The following is a 22,568-nucleotide window of genomic DNA, read 5'->3' as shown; positions in this document are numbered from 1 at the left end:
ATGGCGATACATTAGAGAAGTATATGATTGAATTTTAGTCTAAAATTTGATAGTTTGCACTATCTCATCCAACTTTCAAAATTACCACATCATTCTACCATGTTGTAAAAATTTGTGGCTCGTCAAAGCAAGCTAGTCTTGACCGAAGCTTATCAAGCAGAAGCATTGCCTGCTCTCTGCGCTATAATGCAATTAATAATGGAAAAACAAGTTGAATTTCATGGATTGGTACAAGGGCCTATCTATAAGATACAGCCTCATCAGTCACAACTGCTTCATTGAAGGATATAGCTGCAAAAGTGCAATTGCATAAATGTGGTACAAATAGACAATGTAGACTTATTTAGAACTGATGGCCAGGAGACCAGTTAAACTACAAATCTATACCACTCATGAGTTTAAGATTATGTCAATCAAATGTATTCTATTGATATGTAGTCGAAGTAGATCAGTGGGTAGGGCGGGTTACACAGGTGTGGTATGGATGGCACCACCAATCTCTATGGTCTTCAACAGTACTTTACATCTTGGAAGTCTCTAGTTAAGAGAGCTTGGCAATGATCTCTGAAACCTGTCAAAAATGGATCACAATAGCAAGGGTAGTCCTCGGTAAACATAAAAGGGATTGTAAGAACTTTGGAGCCATTGGTTAAGCACGGCTCATGTATTGCCCAGTTCTCGTATCCACCAATATGTCATCACCAATATTCACAAACAATGGAACATTTACAACAGCTCCAGTATCTAGAGTCGCTGGCTTTGATCCTCCTGAAACAAAATTTTATTTATCAGAGTAAAAAATGTAATGACACTTCCACTATCAATATTTCACATGTCACGCAGTGTAACAACTATCTCCAGCTCAAACAAGGGATGGATAGGTTTTATAGAAGAATATTAAGAATCCTTTGGAAGATAGTTTGTCTGATCAGCACAACTTTCCAAAAGAGGTGAGTTTTGACCCTTAATTACCAAAATCTGAAAAGATATATTCACCCTTAGTTGTTCTTTTATCTCATGGAAATAGACAAAGGAAATGATGCAATTGTTCCCAGAAGCACTATGGGATCAACTGTAAACAGTGCACATTGACAGTGATCTAGACCTTTCAGTGATGGGACACATGTCGTTTGAAATGACTCAAAAATAATGGATATGATTGCAACCACAGCAATTGTATTTGGGGAAAAAAAAAAAGAATATGCTGATAAATCCTTGACACAGTAGCTAGATCATGGATAATAGCACCAAAACACACTTCATATCATACAATAGTATGCTAAAATATTACTTGCATTAACCCCATTATATGATTCAAAACTTTTAACACATTGAAAATTCTGGCTATAGTTCCATGTATACAGCAGACTGGCCAAGAAAATAGACTTGCTTCAGCATGAAAATTATATCAATCAGCATCAATGCATATCTTCATTGACCTGGAACCACCCAGTAGGTGAAACACCTACAGGGAAAACCATAGCCCAAAAAATGCAGTTGATTGACCTCCACAAACACCGATTGATGGATTTTTTAATGCTTTTTTTATGGACTCTATCCAATTACTTTCACCATCTAACCAATGACACTATTCAATAGTAATGAAAATTTGATAGTTCAAATGAGGTAGAATGGTTTGATGTAGAGCCTATAGATAGAGACATTTATGGAAGATTCCTTCCTAATGCCTTTTCTATTATAATAAAGGAGGCTTCTGTTGTTTGCCAAGAAAAATCTTTTGCATTACCTTGTGCAGTGTCACCTCTGAGTCCAGGGTCCACATCAACCACAGTCAACTTAACTGTGATGGGAAGTTCAAAATCAATAACCTGTATGGGAGAAAAATGTCATGTTATCAAATGTGTATTGCCATACAAACATGTGTGAGTGTGAATGCAGATGTGAAGCTTCTGTATTTATGTGCATATTCACAGTTCTATGGATGGGGAAGTGATAAAAATATCAAGTGAGATGACTGATACAAAAAAGCTCAAGCAAGCTAAAGCAACAATGGCTGTTGAGCAGGGTGGTGCTCCAATGCCACATGCACCATAGGGTACTTCACTGTATAATATAACAATTCATGTGTATGCCACTTGTTTGTAGGTCACACGAAGAAAGAATGCATTAAACATAACATGGACAATAGATGAAATGCAAGGTAAAAAGTACTTTTCCATTCCAAAAGAGCACATTGCAGTCCATGCCCTCTTTCAGCCACTTAGTCTTATCGCCAACATCTGATGCATTTAAACGTATTTCTTCATATGTACTCTGTGAAATATAAAACATTTTGAAATTATTAAGGAAACTGAAATCAAAGCAAGCTTTTTAGTGTTTATAAAGTCAGTAACTACAAATTGTAACTAAATAGATATTGAACACTTTACTTTGAAAAAAGAATTGCTCTCAGGTGCCATATAATTGATGTCCTATAACCATCAACTTATAGTACATCAGAGGCGTTATTATATATTTTAAAAATTATGTCCGATATTCCACTAATACAGTACAGAATAAGAACCTGAGTATTGAACGATAGTATTCACTCTAGGCAGTGGATGTCCAGAATTCAAACACTACTGTATTGTCACAAAGAAATGATGTAAAAAGTATGATAAACGATACCAGGTCCATGAACACAAACTGGTTACCATCTTTGTATGTATATTGTTTGGTTTCCTTCATCATATTTGCCTCAGTTATCTGGAAAACACAAAAAAGGAATATTAGATAATTTAGTTACAAAAAGGCAATATTGCATTCTTAAAGACCTTTGGCAGGTCACATAGACACATAAACAAAGCAAGTTGATAGAAAAACAGAGCTACAAAAGCAAGGGGACTACTTGGGCAATTGATGAGCACAATAATGTGTGAAATCTTAGGGATATAAGTGTACATTTTGCCCCACTTTGGATAGTACTACTTTTATTTTTTTTGTTTTTTTTAGTTTCCAAGTTTACAAGAGAAAGTGCTTAAAGTGAATCAAGAACCAGTCCAAAGGTGAGACCCACTCATTGGTACCACATTCTCTCTCCTACAAACTCTTGAAGATTATTCTCTCTCCTTGCCACCTCATAAGATCTTGAAGATGCTATGCAGAGATTCCTTTCTGATTTAATCAAGATTGCAAGATATTGGTTAATATTGCAAGGAAGGAATAGAATTTGTTAATTTTGGAAACGGATTCTCTCTTTCCTCACACAATATCTCAAAGAATGAGGATTTTTACCAAAATTTTATTTTATTTTATTTTCTTTCTTTTCTTAAAGAAGACTTGTAGAAGGAAGGAGGCAAGACAAAAGCCCTATAAAAGCCCTTCCTCCCCCCTCCTAATTATTATTCTCCTTAGTTTATTTTTTAGTTTATGCTTAGTTTTCTTCTCTCTCTCCCTCTCTCACTCTTTAGTTTTAGTTCTCTATTTTTACTTTAATCACTTTTGTAATAGTTTTTTTTTTATGTCAATTAATGCAATCACTCTTTTATTCTTATTCAGCCTTTTATGTTTATGATTTATGCAATTGAGTTGTAATTTTTAAAGTTATAGTTCTAGGCTTAGATATAGATGACAAGATCATAAGCCGTGGAGCATCTTTTTTTTGAAGTTTAGTTTTTTTTGTTTCAAGATTTGTTTTCTCTAGTACTAAAAATTTCAGATTTGGTTTATTCCAGATCTGGTTTTTAGTACTAGTAGTATCTCAAATCACCCAAGCTTTCAAGTTCAAGGGTTAAAGTTCAAGTAAGTAGGCTCTTTCAATAGTCTTCTCTCCCCCCTCTCATTCCCTCTTCTGACTACCCTTTCTTTCTTAATTTAGGATTTTAATTTCAGTCGTTACATTATTGCTATCCCTTTCCCCCAAGGTTCATGGTTAGTGTATGTGTTGGCTTTGCCCCTCCTAGCCATAGAACCATCAATTTATTGCTTTTATTTTAATTGTCTCTCTTTCCCTAAAACCAAGTAGAGTAACCCTTGTAAGAGTGACTCTCTGGTCAAGTAGGGAAGCTCATATTATAATGCATCCCTCGGACTAAGTAGAGAAACCTACTTGTGAGTCTCTCTCTAGCTTTCTCCCCTTTCTGTTACTTTATTTTTATTTCAGCATTTTTTTCCTTTATTTTTTTTTTAATTGCGTGGGTTGTTTATTTTCACTTATTTATTTATTTAATTTTAATTGCGTGGCTTGCGTCTTTAAATTCTTAGATGACGAATGGTTAGGACGTTATTTTAGATACATATGTTTAGGATGGTAGTTAGAATTAGATCACAACCATTAATAGGTTCACTTTCGCATTATTAAAAGAAAAAAAAATAAAGTGGCTGCTCTCTCTGAGTTCGACCCGTAGCTACACTGATCCGTACGCTTGCGGTTACATTTAAAATCTCAAACAAGTTTTTAGAGTCATTGCCGGGGAGGTAGTTCCATTTTATTTTTCATTTTCTTTTGGTAAATCGGAGTGCTTTGTTTGCTTTGTTTTGTTTTTCCTTTTCTTTTATTGAATTCCTGAGAAGAACAACTTGCAATAATAGTTGTATCGGTGGAGGTCGCCATGCCTCACAGTATGATAAAGACAGGTTTCGTCCTGTAGTAGTACCTCAGAAATTGACCTGAGCAACCTCGGATCCTTGCCGGCAAGCTCCCAAAAAGCCAAAAAAATCAAAAAAATCAAAAAAAAATTCATAAAAAAAAGTTTTGCTATCCATTCTTTTGTGCTTGTCTTACTCTAGTTGTGGGTAGTTTTCTGTTGCATGAGTGTTAGGTGGGTATGTAATACTAAGAATCGGTTAGAAAGAAGAGATCAAACAAGTAGTGACCCTATACGTTTGCTCTCTTTAAAACCCTTCAATATGGGAGACCAACAACAAAACCCTTAATCTAAATCTCTGAAAGATAGGTTCTACCCTGCTAGAACAGCCCAACCTTCCTGCATAGTTCTACCACAAGCCCAGGAAAATAATTTTGAAGTCAAATCTCAATACATCACTATGTTGCCCCCCTTCCATGGGTTGACCTCTGAGGATGCATACCTATTTCTAAAGGAATTTGAAGAGGTATGTGTTCTAATTAAGATCCAACAACTTTCTGATGATGCTGTTAAGCTTACGTTTATCACTTTTGCATTAAAAGATCAAGCGAAGAAGTGGTTGTATGGGTTACCCACAAATTCTATAACCTCATGGGAACAGTTCACAGTTGTCTTCCTTAAGAAGTTTTTCCCAACTCATAAGACCAATAAGATTAGAAGTGATATCCTTCAGTTTAGGCAAAAGCCTAGTGAGTCCTTTTCCAAACTTGTGGAGAGATTCAAGGATCTACTCTAAGAATGCCCTCACCATGGCCTAGACTTATGGCATTTAAGTCAAATAATTTATGAGAGTATTGGTTATCTAACTAAACAAATGATAGAGTCTATATGCCCTGAGGGATTCACATCCTTTACAGATGAAGGAAAGGCATGGGAATTCTTACTTGACTTAGCTGACAAAACCCATGAGTGGGAATCAACCCAAGAGAGTGAAAGAACCATAGGAGGAAAAGGATATTTTGTGGATGGGATAGTAGCCAAGGAAGCCCATTTGGATAGCCTAATCAAGAGAATTGAGGCTATTGTTCTTAGAGAGCCATCATCAATCAATTTGGTTAAGATTTGTGCTTGGTGCCAGTCTCCTGAACATCTCCTAGAAGAATGCCCTAACACCTCTGGGGGCACTTCTAATGATAGTGTTAATGCCTTATACCAGAATAATCCATATAGTAATACCTACAATCCAGGATGGAGAAATCATCCAAATTTCTCTTGGAATCTGGGCAACCAAGCAGGGCCTTCCAATTTCCATAATCAAGGTCAACCTGGACTCCAAAGGCCTCCCTTTGCACAACAATCTTTTTCTCAAAATACTTTCCCTAGGTCAAATGTAGGACCTCAGGCTAGTTTTCCTAGGGCCCCTCTCCTATCATCTTATCAACAACCCCCTAGGTTTACCAACATTGGAGAGGCAAGTAGAATAAGTGACTTGAAAAAAAATATGGCCCTCCTTATGACAAACCATCAAAATCTCATGAGAGAACTCACTCAAGTTGTCCCAATTATGCATGAGAGGGAGAAAGGAACTTTACCCAGTCAACCAGAGCCTAACCCTAGGCATCATCAGCCTGTTAGTTCACAAACATCAACTAATGCACCACTGAATATAGTACAAGGTCAGACCCAACAAGGGCCCTCTAACCAATGTAATGTTGGTTATGTCCTTAGGAGTGGTAGAGAGTACCAACAGAGCGTTCCCAAATCTTCCTCATCTATTACTCATGTTAACTCTCCTTCAGTTGAGGACACAAGTGTGCCTCTTGTTTCAGGTTCGTCTGATGAACCTAAAGATTTTTCTGAAACTAAAGATGATTTGGTTGAGGAAACCAAAAATGATTCTTCTGAACAGGGGCAAATCCCTAATAGTCCTTATGTTCATCCTGTCCCATTTCCTAATTGCTTGGTAAACAAAAGGAAGACTACTTCCATGGACAAAATTTTAGAAGTTTTCAAAAAGGTAGAAGTGAACATCCCCCTTTTGGATGCCATATCCCAGATCCCCGCCTATGCAAAGGTACTAAAAGATTTGTGTACTCACAAACGTATCACTAGTGTGCCCAAAAAGGCGTTCTTGGCAAGTAACATTAGTTCCATAATTACTCAGCCTATAGCAGCCAAGTATAAGGATCCAGGGAGCCCTACCATATCTTGTGTCATAGGCAACACCTACATTGAGCATGCCTTACTTAACCTTGGCGCAAGTGTGAATCTTTTACCTTACCATGTGTACAAGCAACTTGGATTGGGAGAATTGAAAGCCACTAGAACTACTCTTCAGTTGGCAGATAGGTCTGTTAAAATTCCTAAAGGGATGGTTGAGGATGTTTTGCTAAAGGTGGGGGAATTTATTTTCCCTGTTGATTTCATTGTGTTAGATACCAATCCCTTCTCAACCAAGGATGAGACCCTAATAATTCTAGGAAGACCATTCTTGGCTACCAGTAATGCATTAATCAACTGCCTGAATGGTTTCCTAAGATTATCTTTTGGTAACCAAACTGTTGAGTTTAACATGTTTAGGATAGGCAAGCAACCACATATGGAAGAAGAGATTAATATGATTGAGGATTTTCTGGATTTTTCTGATGATTTAATTACCAACTTTGATATTAATTTTGATTCAGAATTCCAAGAGTGTATGGATGAGTTGGATGATGATAGTAAATTTTTTTTTTCTGAAGTCTTGAGTCTTCACACACCTGCGGAGCCCTTAGGACCCCTTTCCAATTCCATTCCCAAACTTTCCATAGTTAAGCCCCCTAAGCTAGATCTTAAGGAGTTTCCATCTAATTTGAGGTATGCTTTCTTAAGGCCTGACCAGACTCTTCCTGTAATAATTTCTTCAAATTTGACTTCTAGCCAGGAAGAGGAGTTACTTAAAGTGTTAAAAGATAATAAGGAAGCCCTAGGTTGGACCATGGCTGATATCAAGGGTATAAGCCCTTCTATTGTGTAACATCATATACATCTTATGGAGGATTCCAAACCATCCACGGAACCCCAAAGAAGAGCTAACCCAGTGATGATGGAAGCTATTAAGAAAGAAATCCTAAAGTGCTTGGATCATAGAATAATTTATCCTATTTCTGACAGCCAATGGGTAAGCCCAGTTCACGTAGTGCCTAAGAAGTCTAGTGTGACTGTAGTTCCCAATGCCAATAATGAACTAATTCCAACCCGTGTCCAATCTGGGTGGAAAGTGTGCATAGACTATAGGAAACTTAATGTGGCAACCTGGAAGGACCACTTCCCATTGCCATTCATTGACCAGATGTTAGAGAGGTTAGTTGGACATGAATACTATTGTTTTCTTGATGAATATTCCGACTATAACCAGATCCCAATTGCTTTAGAGGACCAACAAAAGACCACTTTTACATGCCCATATGGAACATTTGCTTACAGGCGTATGACTTTTGGGCTTTGTAATGCCCTTGCTACGTTCCAACGATGCATGATGAGCATATTTTCTGACATGGTTGAAAAATTCTTAGAAGTATTTATGGATGACTTTTCAATTCATGGGAATTCCTATTCTGAATGTCTTCATCATCTTTCTCTAGTTTTGAAAAGGTGCATATCTAAGAATTTGGTTTTGAATTGGGAGAAATGCCATTTTATGGTTAAATCTGGTATTGTTTTAGGCCATGTAATATCCAAGGAGGGAATTAAGGTAGATAGAGCCAAAGTGGATTTAATTGATAATTTACCACCTCTTCAATCTGTTAAGGATGTTCGGTCCTTTCTAAGGCATGCAGGCTTCTACAGAAGGTTTATTAAGAACTTTAGTCAGTTAGCCCGACCTCTCACCTCATTACTTGCCAAAGATCAAACTTTTGAGTTTTCTAAAGAGTGCCTAGAATCCTTCAAACAACTTAAGAAGGAGTTGACCAATGCACCCATTGTTCAACCACCTGTTTGGACTGAACCTTTTGAACTGATGTGTAATGCTTCAGATTTTGCTATAGGAGCGGTTTTGGGTCAAAGGATTAATAAGTTGCCCACTATCATTTATTATGCTAGTAGGACCTTAAATGATGCACAACTCAATTATACAATCACTGAAAAAGAATTTTTAGCGGTTGTGTTTGCAATAGAAAAGTTTCGGTCTTAATTAGTTGGTTCACATGTGGTGGTGTATACTGATCATTCTGCTCTCAGATACTTAGTTCAGAAGAAGGATGCCAAAGCCCGTCTCATTAGGTGGGTTTTACTTTTGCAAGAGTTTGATTTAGAAATTAGGGATAAAAAAGGAGTTGAAAACCTAGTTGCAGACCATTTATCCCGGCTTCCCAATTCCTTGACTGTTGATTCTTCAGTCAACGAGAACTTTCCAGATGAACAGTTATTTGCAGTGTCCAGTGAACCATGGTTTGCTGACATTGTCAACTTCTTAGTTTCAGGTGTGACTCCGGATCACTGGTCCACCCAAGATAAGTATAGATTTCATTCCCAAGTTAAGCACTTTTTCTGGGATGATCCTTATTTGTTTAAGATATGTCCGGATCAGATTATCCGACGATGTGTTCCTGATCATGAGCAACATTCTATTATCTCTTTTTGTTATGATTATGCATGTGGTGGACACTTTGGACCTAAGAAAACTGCTGCAAAGGTTCTCCAATGCGGATTTTATTGACCCACTCTTTTTAGAGATGCTTTTGATTTTTGCAAGGCTTGTCCCGCCTGCCAGTCTTTTGGCCGTATCAATAAGAGGAACATGATGCCCCTCAACCCTATTTTGGTAGTTGAGATCTTTGATGTTTGGGGCATCGATTTTATGGGACCATTCCCTAATTCCTTTGGGAATCTGTACATAATTTTGGCTGTTGATTATGTTTCTAAATGGATAGAGGTCATACCTTGTAAATTTAATGACCACAAAGTGGTGGTCCAATTTCTCAAAGAGAACATTTTTTTCCGCTTTGGTGCACCACGTGCAATAATTAGTGATAGGGGTACTCATTTTTGTAATCGGCCTTTTGAGACCCTAATGAAAAAGTATGGGATCACCCATAAGTTATCTACCCCTTATCACCCCCAAACTAGTGGCCAAGTGAAGGTGTCTAATAGGCAGATCAAACAAATCTTGGAGAAAATTGTTAATCCCAACCGTAAGGATTGGTCCCTTAAGCTCATTGATGCCTTGTGGGCCCATCAGATTGCATTCAAGACCGATCTTGGTCAGTCTCCCTACCGTTTGGTGCATGGGAAAACTTGTCACTTACCAGTTGAGTTGAAGCATAAGGCCTTTTGGGCCATCAAGAAGCTCAACTTTGATTTGTCTGATGCGGGAATTCATCGTAGGCTCCAACTATTTGAGTTGGAGGAACTTAGGAATGAAGCCTATAAAAGTTCTAGGATTTACAAGGAAAAGACCAAAGCTTTCCATGATAAACACATTCTGCGTAAATCTTTTGCAATTGGTGATAAGGTCTTATTGTATAACTCTAGATTGCATCTTTTTCCTGGTAAGCTTAGATCCTGATGGGATGGCCTATTTATTGTCCATAATGTAAATCCCCATGGGGCTGTGGAGATTTTGAATCCAGGAACAGGGGTAATTTCGAAGGTTAATGGTCAGCGTTTGAAGCCATTCCTCGAGTTTCCTAATACTGGTAGTGAAGAGGTCATGAATCTCCATGAACCTCTTTACACTGATGACTAACTTTTAATCAGGTATGACCCCCTTGCATTATCTTCGTTTTTAATTCTTTTTATGCATTGAGGACATTGCATGACTTAAGTGTGGGGGAGGGAAACCAGTTTCTGCTTTTTTTCACTTTGTTTTGTTTGTTTTTCTTTTTATTTTTGAGCTTGCTAAGGATGAAGTCCTACTTTGGCTTTTGGCTAATGATCATACCATTCGGTTGCTTGATGTATGAAAATAAAAGTTTTGATTAAGGTAACCATTTTGAACGTATGAAAAACCCTGTTGAGAAGAAAGAAACAAGCATGTGTCTTGAGATGGGACTTTCTTTTGAAAAATAAGAGACCCCTGTTTTATGGTGATGGACCATATGTAAGTCTGTGGGTTCCTTGTACTTTTGATTTGGAGTTGAGACATTTTTTTTAATTTGGCATGGGTTGACAAATGCACAATTTTAAATGAAATGTGAAATCTGGTATAAAGAAGAATAAGAGTTGATTCCCTTGGAACTAGACAGGGCATTGCGCCTCAGGAAGCGTGGTGTCTTGATCGAAATTCCTTGGGAGGAAACTTCTGAAGTAACTTTAGCATCACTGCCTTTGTGAGCATATGTAAAAAGCGAAGCTACATAGTAACTTGGGTGTCTGGTGTTTGCTCCACCATGTCATTCAGGCCAAAAGTAGTGGAGTAGAATAGAGTTTAAGTGAAAAAAAAAGGAGAAAAAATGTGCAAATGTCATTAATGCTTAGTAATATGTTTTGGTAAAAAACACTCTAACGCCTTAGTCATTGGTTCCCTATTTCTTCACAAGTGGTTTTGCCTTAAGATAAGGATATTTTGGAAGAGACGAGGTGAGTTCCAAATTAAGAAATATGCTAGTGCCTAGAATTGATAAAGGGTAATAAAAGTTCAAGTGTGGGGGTCCCTTGTAAGAGAAATTATCTTTGCTCCGGATCGGTATGAGCCTTACCTTTAGCCAAGGTTGGGATTTGTTTATTCTAAATTTTGGGTGTATATTCACTACAAACACCCACGAAATACAACTCGTCCACTAGGGTAACTTAGGGGTTTAAAGGCTTATTGCACATGCTAAGTGCAACCGTGATTCCTACGAAAGTGAGTTAGGCTTTTTCTTTCATTTATTTATTTATTTATCTTGCTCGAGGACGAGCAAAAGTCAAGTATGGGAGAATTTGATGAGCACAATAATGTGTGAAATCTTAGGGATATAAGTGTATATTTTACCCCACTTTGGATAGTACTACTTTTATTTTAGTTTCCAAGTTTACAAGAGAAAGTGCTTAAAGTGAATCAAGAACCAGTCCAAAGGTGGGACTCACTCATTGGTACCACATCCTCTCTCCTACAAAATCCTGAAGATTATTCTCTCTCCTTGCCACCTCACAAGATCTTGAAGATGTTATGCAGAGATTCCTTTCTGATTTAATCAAGATTGCAAGATATTGGTTAATATTGCAAGGAAGGAATAGAATTTGTTAATTTTGGAAACGGATTCTCTCTTTCCTCACACAATATCTCAGAGAATAAGGATTTTTACCAAGATTTTATTTTATTTTATTTTATTTTCTTTCTTTTCTTAAAGAAGACTTGTAGAAGGAAAGAAGCAAGACAAAAGCCCTATAAAAGCCCCTTCCTCCCCCCTCCTAATTATTATTCCCCTTAGTTTATTTTCTAGTTTATGCTTAGTTTTCTTCTCTCTCTCCCTCTCTCACTCTTTAGTTTTAGTTCTTCTCTATTTTTGCTTTAATCACTTTTGTAATAGTTTTTTATGTCAATTAATGCAAGCACTCTTTTATTCTTGTTCAGCCTTTTATGTTTATGATTTATGCAATTGAGTTGTAATTTTTAAAGTTACAGTTCTAGGCTTAGATCTAGGTGACAAGATCACGAGCCGTGGAGCATCTTATTTTTTTTCAAGTTCAGTTTTTTTTTCAAGATTTGTTTTCTCTAGTACTAGAAATTTCAGATTTGGTTTATTCCAGATCTGGTTTTTAGTACTGGTAGTATCTCAAATCACCCAAGCTTTCAAGTTCAAGCATTGATTCAAGTAAGCAAGCTCCTTCAGTAATCTTCTCTCCCCCCTCTCAGTCCCTCTTCTAACTACCCTTTATTTCTTAATTTAGAATTTTAATTTCAGTTGTTACATTATTGCTATCCCTTTCCCCCAAGGTTCATGGTTAGTGTATGTGTTGGCTTTGCCCCTCCTAGCCATAGAACCATTAATTTATTGTTTTTATTTTAATTGCCTCACTTTCCCTAAAGCCAAGTAGAGTAACCCTTGTAAGAGTGACTCTTTGGTCAAGTAGGGAAGCTCATATTATGATGCATCCCTCGGGCTAAGTAGAGAAACCTACTTATGAGTCTCTCGCTAGCTTTCTCCCCTTTCTGTTACTTTATTTTTATTTCAGCATTTTTTTCCTTTATTTTTTTTTTAAATTGCGTGGGTTGTTTATTTTCACTTATTTATTTATTTATTTATTTTTAATTACGTGGCTTGCGTCTTTAAATTCTTAGATGACGAATGGTTAGGACGTTATTTTAGATACATATGTTTAGGACGGTAGTTAGAATTAGATCACAACCATTAATAGGTTCACTTTCGCATTATTAAAAGAAAAAAAAATAAAGTGGCTGCTCTCTCTGAGTTCGGCCCGTAGCTACACTGATCCGTACGCTTGCGGTTATATTTAAAATCTCAAACAGCAATTCAACAGGAAGGGTTTCATTTTGTTAAGGTTTCTAACTGATTTATCAATTAATTCAATGGTCTCTTTGTTTTATGTCACATAACCTCATGAAAATTATAAACGAATTAAAAGGGAAAAACAATTTTTAGATACGCCATAAACCCTGCATGATAGAAAACTGCTTTGAGCATGTTGAATCAATATATTAAGTAACAAGTCCATGATGGAAGCCACATCTTGACTTGTTAAGGTTTCTTAATTAGTGTCCAATTAGATTTGGGATTCATTGGGCAGGACTTAGCTTTTGAAGTCTGTCTTCTAAAATCTGCATAAAATTACAATAGGTAAAATTTCAATGTTAAGGTCTTTTTGAGAATTTCACTATGTTTTTACGTTTTTCAACTTTTTATGAAATGATACACATAAAATGCTATGATCTCATACAGGACTCATATCCGTAAAACAGAGTCTTCGCAAAACAGTTGGTCCATACTTTGCTGATGATAGCTTTCATTGGGATGGGACGTGCTAAAGAAGTCAAGTGCCCAATGTGCTTAACAGGTGGGGAAAATATCCATTGACAATCATCACACTCTCATATCCAGCTACAAAGCTACAACAGTTGCAGAGCTGCATTATACTTTAATGTTATTAACTCCGGCTGAAAGAACTTCCAAACCAGTCCACAAGGACTACAATTAGGCCTTAATCAATTCCCAACAAAATCAATCTCCCAAAAGTGTCTCTGAGCAGATTTCGGACTTCTGAAGGACCCCGATTCCTCAAAGAGCACCACTCGAAAGTTAACTAAACAAGTCCAACTAGAGGAGGAGTCCACAAAGGCATAGTCCAACTCCTCAAAGAGCTAGAAAAATGACCTGAGACCAATTCTGAAACAAGTTTACATAGGACATCCATAAAAAAGAGTATCAGATGCTGCCAGAGAGCAACTCTAGTACTTGCCCGCTGCACCTCTGCCATTTGGAGAATGTATCTGTTTCAATAATAAACAGTTGTTCCACTCTCCACAATTCCCCAATAAATGTAAGGAATCAATCCAAAAAAAAAATCCAATTTTGAATTATAGGTCTAAACTCTAAATCTAGTTAACTTACACTAGTCTGAAAATGAGGGAGCACTAAATTGCATTTTTTCTGTAAATTTACCCAATCTCGGTGAAAAGTGAGCATACAATAAAAATACATCTTTAACCTCACCATGGCCCTTTTATATTTGCAAAGGAAAAGAACTCCTCAACTTCTGAATGGTATAAAATCCAAGAGTTAACATAGCTACTGGTGTATATGTTTCAATTCACCTGCAGTGAATGGTCTGAAATGCTGAATTAATGTAACCAATGAAGAATATCCCAGATATTCCCCAAGCCCTTATGAGCGGAATGAAAATGGAGACATTTGTTATGTCCATAAATTCACTGGAATAACATACAAAAAAGTTTTTATTTCAAATCAAACTTGTGACAGGAAGGCCAAATAAGACCAATAGAATTTTTTCTAATTTTTGGGTAAACAAATAAGATCAATAAAATTAAACTGTAAAAGTATATCAGTTGGCAATTAAAATTAAGACATTACCGTACTTCCAGCTCGAAAAGTTTTCTCAACTGTATTTCCTGTTACATAATTCCGCATCTTGGTCCTCACAAAAGCTGCTCCTTTTCCAGGTTTTACATGAAGAAATTCTACAGGGGCCAGCAGAAAATCAAGGGTAATTTTCTAATTAGAAGAAAGAAGAGAATATACAGTGCAGTTGGGCTAAAAATACAAAACAGTAATTCCATAACAGATGACTAGCCCTTTATCCACAAAGTAAGCCTGTAATCTGGGATCAGAACCAGCCGATTTAAGATCGGAGCCGACTATTACTGAGTCAATTCTGCTCCTAGAGATTAAAGTGATTTATATTTTAGAACCAAAATCGGACCAACTGACAAACCGGATAGAGCCAATCAGGAATCGATTAGGTACCAATAATGGGGGTTTATATATGGGTATCTAGGTTTTTCACTCTCTTGGGATAATCATACTCATGGTAAAATGGGCCATTGAGTCCACAAGTTTTATATTTCAAAGATTTTTTTTCTAATATTATCATAGATTGTGTATGGGCCAAAAAAATACTTGCTTTGGGCTTAATTGACTGGTCCTTCGGTCTTCAGACCGATTAAGAACTGGAGCCGAACGGAACAGGACCATCAAATTATTAATTGGTCTAGTTCCAAATTTCTTAACTGATTAGTTAATCGGGACGGTTATGTTCCTAGCCCCAAAAAGATGGAACTGATTAAGACCCATCCAATTTACACCATACCACAAAGTAAAGTGTTACTTGAACCGCATAGAGGTCAAAATGACATTATAAGGGAAAAAAAAAAAAGTCATGTTTAAGACATTTCAGGGGTCTCCACAGGACTAAGGACAGTAAAGAAGGTGGCGAGTGGATATGCCTGCTATCCATTCCTTTGAGCTCTTGTTCCAGAAATTCCATAGCTACAGTCAAGGCATAACAACTTAAAACTCCTTTGCTATCCACCAAATGCCCATGGAAATGTTTCCAGATCATTGATCTATACAAGCTACAGGATTGATGATCAAATTATCTTAAATCAGTATCTGCAAAGCAGCAGCTAGATTTTCCATGAGATTATGATAAAATAGAAGGTGCACAAATAAAGGACTATTAATTCTCCTTTTATTTTTGGATTTTTGTTTTCATACTATTATTACTATTATAATCATCATCATCATCATCGTTCTTTTTCTTATCACATAAGAAAGCAAAAAGGTAGTACAGCCAATGTGTTATTTTATAGCAGCTAACCTCAACGACAAAAAAGTTACTAGAAATAAAATAAAATAAACAAACTCAAAGAACAAAAAGAGAAAGATACTCTAGAGAAAATCTTCATTGGGATCTTGCTTTAGTCATGAGGATTAACACCAAACAAAGGGAAACCACTTCTAAAGCCAAGTACAGATTTACTAATAGATAGACAAACAGTCTTAACCTACAATGTTGAGTCATGTAGATTGATTTCGCAGTCCACAATATTTACACCTACATAGTTTTCTAGACTCTATCCTTTCATCAATTGAATGCTACCATGGACTGATTAACAATGTCACAGCGGTTCCCTATCTTTTGCAGCCTTCTCCAACCAAAGCGCACATCTTCTTACCTTTGTCATAGCGGTTCCCTATCTATTTACTAAGAGATAGACAAAGAATCTTAACCGACAATGTTGAGTCATGTAGATTGATTTCACAGTCCACAATATTTACACCTACATTGTTTTCTTGACTCTTTATCCTTGCACCAATTGAATGCTACAATGGACTAATTAACAATGTTACAGCGGTTCCCTATCTTTTGCAGCCTTCTCCAACCAAAGTCCACATCTTCCTTACCTTCCCCAAATGCTCAAAGTACAAAGCGACCTATTCAACAATTAAACCAGTGTAGAAAAAAAACTTTCTAAAATCTCTTAAAATTCAAGAGAACGCAAAAGAACGATGACATCAAAACCACCAAAACTAAGTGGTGTGCCATAATTGAAGAAGTGGAAGAATTTTGAACTAGGGTTCCCCCCTTCAATTCATTAACGTGGGTCATTAAAGTCACTGAGTTTCCAATAACCCCGTAAATTTAAGGCAATTATTGCAGTAAAATTAAACTGAAATTTGTAAGCAAACCAATAAGAAAAAATTTCTGGGGAAGGGGAGAAGAAACTAAGAAAGGGATAAGAGTACCTATAACCCTCCAAGGAGCTCCATCAACTTCAATATTCGAACCCACCTTGATATCATTGCTCGAAAATGCAAATATTTCTGAACCAATGTGGAGCAAGAGATAGAGAGTTTGAATTCGAATAACAAAAGTTAATTACAAGGAAATGAAACCCAGAAAAAAAGAACAACAACCCAAGTATCTTAAAGTGAATTAAAGCTTACTTGGAAATCTGTTACGCATAGGCGTTCCGGGGAAGATTCGCATTGGGAGAACAGATGGTTTTCGCAAGAAAGAAACTGAAGAAGAACGGAAGCAAGAACTCGAACACAGATTGATGGTTGCGATTCCCGCCATGATTCGTTTACTATTTTCTAAGGTTATTTGGAGAACAACCGAACTGTGCCGCCAAAATTTTCCTCGGATTCTAGAGGACCGTGAAATGTTCAAAACTGATAAGGGAGTCTGGCTATAGGGGTTCACACGTGTTCTCCCTCGTGTGAGACTCGGTATGAGGCCGAAGGTCCGTGGAACTGGCCAATTCTTATGGCTGTGTTTGGTTGATGGGGAAGGTTGGGCAGCGAAAAATTGGAAATGACATGTGATAGTTTTAGTGGCAAACATATAGGACGAATGCAACGGTTAAGTTGCAATATTGCATCATGTTAGTCATATGTTCGAAATTTGAAAATAACCTCTCCTATGAAGCAAAGGATAAGACTAGTAGATTACGTACATTTGTCTCTCCCAGACCTTATAGTAGCGGGAGGCTCGTTATTCTCTCTCTCTAAAAAAAATCTTGAATAAATAATAGATTACAGAAATAAAAATAAAAAGAGCAAAAAGAAGGCATACTTTTTCACTTATGCAATATTTGTTGAGAGTGGGAGAGATAATTGGTGAGAGAGATGGATGATGCATTGTTGGCGCCTTGGTGGATTGCAGTGGTGGATAATTGAACAATTGAGATTATTTCCCCTTCATGATCAATAATGTGCTTGCATGTATGATTCCATTATAATGTTACACAATCCTAATGTATACAACTAAACAATTTTACCAAAAAATTTAAATTTGTATACAAATGTACATTACTTTCCCCACAAACATTTATAGAAAAAAAAATATATTTTCCACCTATTTTTTTTGGTACAAATTTTCCACCTTTTTACATGGAAACGAACGGAGGCATAATCACATTAACAATGGGTCATTTCATTAAGCCCACTATGGGCTACTTATGATAAGCCCACTAGTGGCCTTCAAAGGAAAAGCCCATAAAGAAATCTCCTGGAAGCAACTTGTCCGTCTGTCCCCACTTCCGGTATCATTTCTCTCTCCAAACGGAAATCTTATCGGTTTCTTCGATTTCTAGGGTTTGCCGTTCTTTTGATATCGGAGATCAGATTCAGTGGTTGCGTTCTCCTCTACCATCGAAGCTATCCATAACTTTGTTCAGCGACGGCGTTGATAGCCTCTCATCAGATCTGCAGCTTCGTTGATTGAAGGATATTTTGCAGTTTAGTTGCAGAATTTGGGCACTCAAGTGTAGGTGGGTTTTCTGATGGTGTTTATTGTGAGATTATCGAGGTGCCTTTTTTCTCTGGTATAAAGTTTTATGTTTTTGATGAACTAGTGTTCATGTAAGGAATACAACTCTTGGTATTTGGTTATGCAGAAATGGACGATACGGAGGATGACGCGAGGTATCCTCCAAACCATTACCCTGTAAATTACCATCAAAATTCGAGTTCATCTCATCGTCCGAAGCTTCCGGTTCGCAACGCCTCTTATTCACAACCTGTTGATAATGAATATGGTGATGAAGACGATGAAGAAGAGGAACAAGAAGAAGAAGAGGAAGAACAAGAAGAACAAGAGGAGGAAGAAGAGGAAGAAGAAGAAGAGGAAGATGAAGACGAAGAAAATGATGCCCAACGAGTAGTAGAAGAAGCTGAGGTTGATGAAGACGATGAAGACGATGATGAGCAAAACAATTATCACCGAAGGATTGAAGCTGATGGGGAGGATTCTGAAAGGCACAGAAAGAAACGGAAACTCAAGAATCTAGCTTTAGGTTATGAGTTTGCCCCACGCGTAGCAGCACCTTCTGCTGCAGCTGGAGCTCCTCCCGCGAAACAATCTTTTGGTGCCCGTAATTCCCCAGCTGATTGGACAGAACATGGGACTTTCGTTTTATTGGATGCTTGGGGTGATCGATTTCTTCAGCTTGGGAGGAAGAGTCTTCGTTCCGATGAATGGCATGAAGTTGCCAACAAGGTCTCAGAAGAGTCAAATGTTGTTAGGACAGACACTCAGTGTCGCAACCGTCTGGATACATTAAAGAAGAAATACAAGAAGGAGAAGATGAGATTAGCGGAAACCGGTAGTAACACCAGTAAATGGGTTTACTTCAAGAAGATGGATATGCTAATGACAGCATCACCACGGCAACCTGGGCTCTCTTGTGGTTTGGATTCAGGAGAGTATGTGTTCATGAACCCCAGGGTTTATTTAAATCGCTCTAATGGGTTGGATGAGATGAGGGACAGTCCGGGGAACTCAGAATCTGCAAACGGCAATGAGGATGATTCGGATGGACTTCCACCTAGGAGGACAAGATTTAGAGAGAATGGCTACGATGGGTCTTCTTTTAGGTTGCTTGCCAATTCCATTCAGAAGTTTGGTGAAATCTATGAGAAGATTGAGAACAGTAAGAGGCAACAAATGCTAGAATTAGAGAAAATGAGAGTGGAGTTTCATAGAGATTTAGAATTGCAGAAGAGGCAGATTCTGGAGCGGGCACAGGCTGAGATTGCAAAAATCCGGCAAGGGGATGATGAAGACACCGATGATTCTGCTGAGAACAGTGAATGATGTATGTGGTATCCTGCTTTTGTTCCTCTTAAAAAATCTTTTAACATATTTGCAGATTGAGATGCTTGCTTTTTGTGGTATTGTGTAGCTACCTTTAGTTCTTTTCTGATAGAGTGTGCAATTATGTTATAATGTGATTCTTGTAATTCTTCCTTTTCGGTATTTCTCTGTTTAAGTAATTATTCCCCCTTTTGTTTTAACTGCCTAGCTAAAGACTGAATAGATGCGGTGTCTTCAGTTCCAAATGTAAGCCTTTGGTTCCATGCAAAGGGTTTCCTGCCAGCTGCTAGGTTTCTAAGAATCCCCTGAGGTTTCTAAGCATATCATGGTTTCTGAGTGTGGCCCGTTTCTTGTTGGCCAACAATTATTGACAGCTATTCATTCATCCATTGCATTCTATATTACCCTTCTAGTTCTACAGAAAGCATATTGATTGAATTTCTGTTTACTCCTTTCTACTCTTTGGCACTCGAGTCTGTATAGAGTTGAAACAAGGGATTTGGTTTACTTGGAATGAAAGAAGATACATATGTATTGTGTGTGTGCTAAATTGCTAATGCATCCCAAATAAAAGATATTAGGTATGTCAGACCATTTGTATGGTGGCATTTCATGCTTCAAAACCAAAGATTCCCGCTCTCTCTGTACCCAAAACTTTTTTTCCCCTCCATGGAGAGTCGTCAAATCAATAGATGAGATCGCCCCCGCTTTCGAGAGGAAGGCATCATTTGACAACACTCCAATGTTCTAGCCCAGGGTTGGATTGCTACCAGTTCACAATCGCTATTGCATAACAAATGTCTGGCTTGGTACACAATATGGTCTACATGAGACTTCCTATTGCCAAAACATAAATGTTGTACCCATGTTGCTAACTGATGTCCTGCTCGGCCGACCATGGATGTATGACAACATGTTAGTGGGAGGTACTAAAAATCAATATTTCTTTGATTTCAAAGGAAACCTATGATGCTCAACCCACTTAACATACCAGCTATGAAATCAAGATTGAAAGTTTCCCAAGCCAAGTGCCAACAGTTATTACATCCTATTCCTGACAAGTAGGCAGCCAAGGAGCAGCTAACGCATGCAAGCACAAGTAAAGGAAAGCCTATTGACAAGCCGTTACTTGCACTAGCTAGCACATGCAAGCGCATCTTGATGTAGATCAGAGAACCACTCGAACCAGCATTGCAGCCCTGATCTGGTTCCAAGAATTACAGCCCAGTTCTGTCCACATCTGGTTCAGTTTAACTTGGTTGGTTACGGTTCAACCAGCCACCGAGCCAAGCCTAGATCTGGTTCAGACTTGTCTCAGATTTGGTTTCTTTTAACTCCATCGAACGAGCAACTGTTGGGTATATTCTCTCCATTGAGCAGCATGTTTTCTCTCAGTTTTTGTCCTCGTATGGTTATTCTAGAAGCTCCACTGTTGTCCCCATTGATTTGGAAAAAGGAGGTCTCTAGAAGCACCCATATCTTTGTCTTTAATGTTTTCTCGGACCACAAGAATTGATCTCACAGGAAGAGATCTTGTTTCTATTCCATTTGCTAGTTAGGTAGTTAGATTTGCTTCCTTTTAGGATTTCTTGTAACACAAAGATTGGGTTTGTTTAGTTAGTTTCTAATTTTGAATCTTTCTTGGTTACCAAGTTAGGAGTTTCGCTTCAGTTTTTCTTTCCAAATTTAGATTCAAGTTTGATTTAATTTTACAAGGCTATATAAACAACCTTTAATGCAGGAGTAGATTACAAGAAACTACCCCAGCAGTTTATAATCCCAAACAATACAAATAGGAGTAAGAAACAAATAAATAAGACCATCAAATAAACCCCCAAGGATACAATACCAATACAGGAGCAAAACCAACTCAAAACCCAACTTGATAGGAGAGAGAAAGACCTGCTATAGAGCTGGAGAGAGAGAGGTGCGGCCAGATGATGCAGATCTGAAGATCTACATCCGTAGGAAGAAGGCCAACAAGAGTAACTAGCATGTGGCCTTACCTTGTTGATGCTTATTAATTTTATACTTAGTTTTTATTTCATGTTTTATGTCTTAGTTTAGTTCCAATTGAACCATGGTCCATGTTGGTCCAATATCGGTTCAATTTAAGTGGTTAGAAGTTACTTTTACTTTTACTTTTTACTTTTCTAAATGGGGGGGGGATCAATTCACTTTTGTAAGTGATGATGGGTGAAGACTTTTCCACCTTTGGTAGTTGGGGGATGAAGACTTTTCCATGGTAGTTGGGGGATGACTTATCCATTGCAACTTTAAGAGGTGAGGATTTTTTCACTTTTGGTAGTTGGTAGGTGAAGGCTTTTTCAACTTTAGTAGTTGGAAGGTGAAGACTTTTCTACCTCAACTTTAATAAGTGAAGACTTTCTACTATTGTCAGTTGGAAGTTGGATATGTAATGTTGTGTTGAATTGGTCCTATAAATAGGGATCAATTGTAAGCATTCAAGGAGAACTCAAAATTTAAAACAAAGTTTGCTTATGCAACTCTCTTCTTGTGTTTGATCAAGAATCTCCTGTGTTTGCTCAAGAAATCCCTTGTGTTTGATCAAGGTAGGTTGGTGTTTGATCCAGTCGATCCACCTTGCGGTGTGAAGCCTGGGTGTTATTTTATTGTTTATTGTTCCATCATTTTCATCTTTCAACAAATTTTAGTAATATCCTATTCTCCATATCTAGAATTCCCTATTCTCTGAGAAAAGATCCTACTCTGGTACTGTTTTGAGCTTCCTCAATTTCAGTATTACATCACCAGGTCTGTAGGAGTCCGATTGAGTTGCACTCTTGGGCGTAGATAGTCCCTAGGGAGGGTACAAAAATCCCCAAAGTTGAGAGGACTCTGACGGTTGGTTGTGAAGTTACAAGCTTTCTTGATTTTCTGACCTAGGAGAAATAATCGTAGGCTTCAGGAGAGAGAATCAATTCTGGTTTGTAACTTGGACAGATCTGAACTTCTGAATACTCGCAACAATCGTATACT

General features: G+C 37.6%; 2 protein-coding genes and 1 non-coding gene across 8 annotated transcripts in view; 1 reads left to right on the top strand and 2 right to left on the bottom strand.

Annotated features, from left to right (window-relative positions):
* Nucleotides 1-225: 225 nt before the first annotated feature.
* LOC122081868 (elongation factor P) lies at nt 226-17,152 on the bottom strand. The gene is made up of 7 exons (XM_042649226.1): nt 16,916-17,152; nt 16,715-16,792; nt 14,540-14,646; nt 2,629-2,706; nt 2,173-2,274; nt 1,748-1,829; nt 226-768 (listed from the first exon to the last, which is right to left on the bottom strand). Exons 1-7 carry the CDS (start codon nt 17,046-17,048, stop codon nt 650-652), a joined length of 699 nt encoding a protein of 232 aa, XP_042505160.1. The 5' UTR covers nt 17,049-17,152; the 3' UTR covers nt 226-649.
* LOC122082933 lies at nt 5,236-5,342 on the bottom strand. The gene has a single exon (XR_006141470.1). It is a non-coding gene; the product is annotated as a small nucleolar RNA R71 (small nucleolar RNA).
* Nucleotides 17,153-17,997: 845 nt separating the features above from the next.
* LOC122082428 (trihelix transcription factor ASIL1-like) overlaps nt 17,998-22,568 on the top strand; it is an 80,899-nt gene continuing 76,328 nt past the window's right edge. For 2 of the 6 annotated variants that reach the window (XM_042649986.1, XM_042649985.1), the window contains exons 1-2: nt 17,998-18,243; nt 18,370-19,569. In XM_042649986.1, the coding sequence (XP_042505920.1) occupies nt 18,372-19,568 (1,197 nt within the window). In that variant the 5' untranslated portion in view covers nt 17,998-18,243; nt 18,370-18,371 and the 3' untranslated portion in view covers nt 19,569. Of the gene's footprint in view, nt 18,282-18,369; nt 19,570-19,776; nt 19,996-22,568 lie in introns of those variants that run through there. The other 4 variants (XM_042649987.1, XM_042649984.1, XM_042649983.1 and 1 more) reach the window with 4 other exon arrangements.

The sequence above is a fragment of the Macadamia integrifolia genome, chromosome 6 (genome assembly GCF_013358625.1).
Source record: "Macadamia integrifolia cultivar HAES 741 chromosome 6, SCU_Mint_v3, whole genome shotgun sequence".
In the NCBI taxonomy this organism is placed as follows: domain Eukaryota; kingdom Viridiplantae; phylum Streptophyta; class Magnoliopsida; order Proteales; family Proteaceae; genus Macadamia; species Macadamia integrifolia.
This window is presented reverse-complemented; position numbering and strand designations above follow the sequence as displayed.